Genomic DNA, 6,695 nt, shown 5'->3' with positions numbered 1-6,695 from the left:
TTTGATTTCCAGCAAAATTAAAAGGTTACTGTCTTCTGTCCACTGGCCCACTATTAATTTTTCATCAAACATTCATTATCCCTTTGTTATGTCTGCTTGGATCAAAGTACAGAATTGCACGGTGAGACCTATCATATTCCGCAACAAAGTTCATGTGTATTTCGTACAATCCTCAAATCTCCTTGGCATTGAATAAAGTATATTCAAAGCATAACCAAGGTCTTAGCTTCCCGCAGGCATAAAAATTCAATTTGTCACACAGCCAGAGTCTTTCTTTTAGAGGGAAATAGGAGGCAATAGCACTGGCCAAAATGATTTTACCAATCATCTTTCCAAATATTGATATTGCTCCCTTTCCTTTGCAGAGTTTTCTCCCTTAGATACACAGTGTGGGTGTTCGGCAACCAGCTGGAAGAAAGTCTCCATGAAAATACCTTGCTACAAAAAGTCCCAAAAATTTACATACTTTCCTTCTCTTCCTGCTCATAGCCTTTTGGATTACAGATCAGAAACTGATTTTGGAGCACTACTCTGAAACTAATAACGTTAAGCTAAATAGTTGTCCTCGTTTGCTGTGAGTAGTTCAGACCAGTGTTTTAATGAATCTCAGGATAATATTTATGTTTTACTCTATTACAATTCCTATTTTATTGTTTAAGAGTGTGGAGCTGAACACAATCAACAATTAGTCCAAGTTAGAGAATTCCAAAAACTCAAACATACATTGTAAATTCAGCTCAGGAAAAGTCATAGGAAACAGTCCTTCCAAGGAGAGGATTCCCTCCCTGTTTAACAACAACAACAGAAACAACAAAAATTGTTGTAAGTCTGTCAAAACCAGAACTTTTATTCTTTTCATTCCAGATGAAAATAAACAGTTACGATCTTGTGATCCTTCATGCAGGACCTGTGAGAAATCTGCTAAAGTGTGTACTTCATGCCCAGAAGGTAAGAGACTTCCTCTTCTTTGGGTTTTGCAAGAAGTTAAAATATTTTGTATCTTACACACTTCAAGGAAATATTTTCATTCATTGTCATTCATTCAATGGCAGCTTAAAGCATAGGTAATCAGATAATCAGCAGCTGAAGTTAAGCATCAGCTAAGAAACAAGCACATGCCTTTAGAAATAATGGGGAAAAAGAAAAAAAAAAAAAGAAAGAAAGAAAGAAAAGAAAGAAAAGAAAAGTGAAGTAGTGAAGTGGAAGTTGTACCTCTTCTCTTTTTTTCCTATTGTAGACATGATGCGGGAATTACTGAACAGGGATTTATTCAGGAAGATGTACTAAATAATCCTGATGATTCTTCCTAACCTTAAATTTCAGTGAAGGATGAGCAAAAATGGCTTAGAGAATGCTTTATTCATCTTTTTAGGCAACAAAACTTCAAACTTCCAGGAAGATGAAAGTATTTTTTATAGCCATTCAAGACAGAAATCTTCTGGGTATAGTTCTAACTGGTGTTTTTCCCCACCTTGGTTGCTCTTTTGTCAGGAAATTTTCTTATCCACGACACGTGTGTCTCTCAGTGCCCTCAACAAACTTTTGCCGATGTTGAAAGTGGAAAGTGCGAGATGTGCATGGACAGTTGCGAGGTGTGCTCCGACCTCTGGCACTGCCAGAAGTGTCAGGTTGAACAAGACCAGCCCTTCTTTCTCCACAAAGGCAGATGCTTACAGGAATGCCCTGAGTAAGTAGCTCCTGTCACGACTGTTCCTTATTTCCTCACTGTGCTGCTTCTCGTCATAGCTTAGATCCATTATAAAGCTTTCAAAGGGAGAGCTTAATGTAACCTTACCTACGAGAGACTACCACAAGGTAAAAGTCATTTTCAGGTTGCCTGAGTAAACAGCATTTTCTATGGTTTAGAGGAGAAGTGAAAACTCCAAAGTAAAACTATATAGGAAATCCTGTGACAGATAGTTCCACTGACTTCACTAAGGCCGCAGTGCTTTCAGCTATACTTTGAGGTGACTGGCATTAAGCCTCTAGTTCTTCTCCTAACCAGTCCTTTTCTCAGAGTATGGGTGTAAACCCACAGGATGGATGTCTCAGAGTCCTGATATGGAAATATAGTGCCTAATGAGGGATGTCTCTCCTTAGCTTACATCCCTTGCTTTTTCCTCTAACAAATTAAATTCAAAAAGATTCCCATTTGATTGCAATGGATCAGACATTTGACTATGTCAGGTTCTTCTGTTGTCTGTGCTTTCATTATCAGCGCTTTCATTGTCAGCATTCATCACACTTAAATATATACATAAAAACTGTGCTACGCAGTATGAAGATCTTGCTTGGTTATTTTTTCTCTTAAGAAAAATGTGCAGCTTCTGCTTTTCTCATGACCAAAACAAATTCTTTGGCAGTTCTTTCCAGCTAACTTTATCACATAAGTCAATAAGGACCACTGAAGCAGATTCTGACCATCGTGCTTCAAGACAAATGCAAAGTAGCTACACTAAAATCTACTCTAGTCCAGAAATATATATATATATAAATATAAAACAAAAACTCTGTCAAAAAAAAAAATAATCAAAGTAATATTTTGATGGCAATATGTTTGTTTTCAGTATTCATTCACTAATTTCATCCCACACAGTTTCAGTATAACACAATTAAACCTTTTCATATATCATCCCTCTTTTCAGTTACTATTACCCCCCCTTTTTTTTCCCAAATTCCAGGATATAATAATGTCTTTCCAGGCATCATTCAGCTAAGTTTACTAGACTTAAACTCTGATTTCAGCCTCTGACAAAGTTCTTCTGGCTTAACTACTCTCCAGTGGGGCAGAGGATTAAGGAAGGATTTCTTTTAGTGTTTGTTTGGAACATTGAGCATATTGTAGGGGATGGAAAGGATTGACTTGCTGCACTTATAATTTCTGACAGAGGATGTTGAAAGATTGATCTAGAAGCATACTTGAGACTGGAACAATAGAAGAGGCTGAGAAATAGTTGCAGAATTATGACAAAGGTCAGGAGTAAAAAAAGAGGTAAGATAAGAATAGATGGCAGGAACAGCTCTTCTATTTTTTCTCTAGCCTTTCTCCTAACACATCTCCCCAGCCTGTCTTTGGAAAAGTCACAAGTCACCTCTGGAAAGGAGAGTTCCCCCTTCTCCCCCGCAGCCAGGGCTGTTAATGTGAAATGTTCTACGTTCTAAGTTCACTTCTGTATTTTTAATCAATGTCTGTATACATATGGTTTAACAATCATCTGAAAGCACAGACTTGCTTCTCCATCTTCTTACATTTTGGTTTTGAAAGTGTAGGCAGATTGGATTGCATCCAGCCTTTTCTTTCATCCCTCTTCTCCTAAAACATGGGCCTATTTTCTTGTTAAGTCTTCTTTATGGCTAATTGTCCCAACATGGGTTGTCTACAGCAGCTCTCACACCACCAATGCCATCAAATGTTCTCCCTCTTCCCTGTCTCCAGCTTGCTGCCACCAAATACAGGTGTTTCTTAGACATTATGGTTTTGTTGTGGTTTTGTTTGTTTGTTTGTTCTTGGGGAAAACCAATAAAACAGTGGGAAAGGAAGTCCATCATCCCTTAGAGTAGGTACAAAATGAAGGGAACGCCTTCCTTCATGGTACTACTGTGTGTTTTCTGCTTGCAGTCATAGGGGATGTAATCAAGTAGAGAACAGGCAACTGGCTTGAGAAACCTGTTTGATCCACTGAAATGAGTGTGCTGGGAAAGTCATATAGTTTCACATATGCTTATGATTATTAAAGCCTGGACTGTTTGATAAATGTACACTGACCAACACTGTTTTGTGATTGTTTTCACTCAATAGGGGATACTTTAATGATTCTGGGACTTGCAAGGAATGCAGTGAATCCTGTAAGACATGCATGGGAAATGCCACCAAATGCCAGTCCTGTAAAAGTCCTTTGCTTCTGGAGCAGTGGGAATGTAAACCTACCTGTTCAGAGAGACATTTTGCCTTTGATGGAATCTGTAAACACTGCCCTGAAATGTGTCAGGAGTGTATTCACAGTGAAACATGCAAAGGTATTACAAAGAATTCTTTGTGACTTGGCTTAAATCTATCTAGATCTGTCTAGAAGCAGACTGATAGAAACACAGACCTGACAAAGGATCTATAAGAAGAAAAAAAAAAAAAAAAAAAAAAAAAAGTTGTTTCACATCACTTTCCCTGTTCCTGTTGTCCATTAGAGATTTATATTTTTGATGCTGATTTAGTGTATTCATGCCTAAATACTTACATACACACATACGCCACAGTGAAATAAGAATGTTTCTTTCCTAATTTGGTTGAACATTAAATCTCTTTACCTTTTTTGCAAATGAATACTCACAATAGAGAATTAAATTTCTCTAACGAAACATATCTAGTAAAGCATGATTAGAAAAAGCTTTGATATACTGGTGAATCTTATTCCATACACAAAAATTTCCAGGATAGTTAATATTGAGCAACCATTCTGGAAACATAAACATGGAAGGAAAAGAAAAATATAAACAACATTATTAAATCAAGTACTCATAATAATATTAGCAGCTGAACCCGAGCTTTATGCAAAGCTAAACATCCAGGTCAATTATTCCAGTCAGATTCATATTTTAATAAAAAAAAAAAAAATCAGATATGAACATCCCTGATTTCACTGGAGGTTAATAATACAGATAGGGTATTGCAGCAGAAGTCCGTCTATACATAGCAGCAGCATGGTTTGGTTAATATGAGCAAAGCCAAGCAGCTGACTTGGCTTTTCAGACCCTTAATGTTACACAGAAGATACTTCATGAAGGCTGTGCCATGATGGGCAAGTTGGAGGGGAAGAGTTAGAAGAGAAAGCACTACCTTCCAAACTGTCCACTTATCTCCTGTTGTGACATGCATTGCAGGGTTTCGGTTTTCCTAGGATTTCTCCACTCCCTCACTTACTGAAGTCAGAATTAGCTACCCTTTTTCTTACATGATGTTTGTTGTTCTCTGTAGAATGCATGGATGAGTTCCTCCTGCACAAAGGGAATTGTGTGGAGGACTGCCCTTCCCGCTTCTATGCTGAAGACAAACACTGCTTTCCCTGCCATAAAGACTGCAAGGATTGTGATGGACCAGACTCAGATGACTGTACTGAGTGTGCCATCAGCTACTTTGTCCTCTACGGTGGCATGTGTTTTGAAAATTGTCCCGAAGGGACTTATTATGAAAAAGAGACAGAAGATTGTCAAGGTTGGCAGCTGTTGTTTTCTCCAGAATGGCACTGAGATACAAGTAGACTGGCTAAAGATTATTCCTAAGGGACCTGACTGATGGCTATGACTGTCAGTGTCCTGGAAATTGAGGGGATAGCAAAGGCAGGGGAAAAAGAAATGGCTTAGAAAATCAGAAAAAAAAAAAAAAAAAGAAAAAAAAAAAAAGAGAGAGAAAATAAGTTGAAATAATAATTGAAAATGTAACAAGAAATGGTGACTTTCCTACTGTTTGTCCCTTCCAGCATGCAATAGGACATGCCAGACTTGTTCGTCTTCTACTGCCTGCCTTACTTGCAGAAATGGCCTGACCCTGAGCCACAACGGGCACTGTGTGGCATCTGGATACTGTTCTCGTACTGAGTACTATGACCAGAAAACTCAGACCTGCAAGCTTTGTCATAAGAAATGCTTTCGTTGCTCAGGACCAACTGAACACCAGTGTCTTGGCTGTGCAAATAACCGCTATCTTCTCAGTAAGTGTCTTGATCCTCCTTCTAGACTTCATTCTACACCAAGAACATGAAATAAACAAGTTTCCATCACATTCATGAAATATGTAGGACAGCTTCAGACAATCTACACGTTTCAAAGTTGTGTTGACAAGTAGATGACTTGTGCAGTGACAACTACTTTTTGCAGGACCACCTCAAAATTCTTCAAGAGACTGGAAAAAGTGTCATTCTGGCCTCTGCAACTCACTGGGGCCAAAGGAAGTCTAAGTAGCAGCAAAGCCCACGGTTAAACAAAACATATATTTTTTTTTTTATTCATTCCATATTTACTGTCACTCTTTCTTCTTAGAAGGGAATTAAAAAGTCCAGAGGGAAAATTTATAACTTTTTTTTTTTTTTTTTTTTTTTGGTAAGCTCACAATTTTCATATTGGCTTGTTTAATCCCTGTAGATACCTGATGAACAAAGAAATAATTAAAAAGAACTGTTAAAAAATTGTCCCTGGATCACTAGAACAGTCTCTAGTGGATGGCTGAGATACAAAAATACTTTCCTTTTCTGAGTTTGGGGAGAAAAGACTTATTGTTTCAGGAACAAATTGGTAAAAAGTATAAGATACCAGAACTTAAACTTCACTTCTTTGCATATTTTTTAAAAAAAAAGCAAAGAAAAAATTGTGAGGCAAACTAATTAAAATGATCTTTCATGCAGGAAACATCTAAAGAAAGCTTGAAGTGAAGATGACTCTAAGCTGAGTCTAATCTGATGCAGATTTTGTATTCTTAAATTTCGGAGGTCTTCCATCAGATGTATTTTTCTATGAACACACTCAGCAGCTTTATACCATTGCTATTGATAAAACTAATAGAAATACTTAAATCAAAAATGTAGAGTGTACAAAGATGTGGAGAGAAAGAAGAAAGGAAAGAAAGGAAAGGAAGGAAGAAAGGAAAGAAAGGAAAGGAAGGAAGGAAGGAAGGAAGGAAGGAAGGAAGGAAGGAAGGAAGGAAGGAA

General features: G+C 37.6%; 1 protein-coding gene across 1 annotated transcript; it reads left to right on the top strand.

The window, feature by feature from the left end:
• Positions 1-864: 864 nt before the first annotated feature.
• On the top strand, positions 865-5,702 carry LOC118159342 (proprotein convertase subtilisin/kexin type 5-like; the record flags this gene model as incomplete). The annotated part of the gene is made up of 5 exons (XM_035313940.1): positions 865-948; positions 1,492-1,687; positions 3,800-4,017; positions 4,970-5,206; positions 5,472-5,702. Coding segments are annotated over 5 exons (966 nt in total), but the record flags the coding sequence as incomplete, so codon positions are not given.
• Positions 5,703-6,695: the final 993 nt, after the last annotated feature.

Source organism: Oxyura jamaicensis, unplaced genomic scaffold, assembly GCF_011077185.1.
Source record: "Oxyura jamaicensis isolate SHBP4307 breed ruddy duck unplaced genomic scaffold, BPBGC_Ojam_1.0 oxyUn_random_OJ69778, whole genome shotgun sequence".
NCBI lineage: Eukaryota > Metazoa > Chordata > Aves > Anseriformes > Anatidae > Oxyura > Oxyura jamaicensis.
This window is presented reverse-complemented; position numbering and strand designations above follow the sequence as displayed.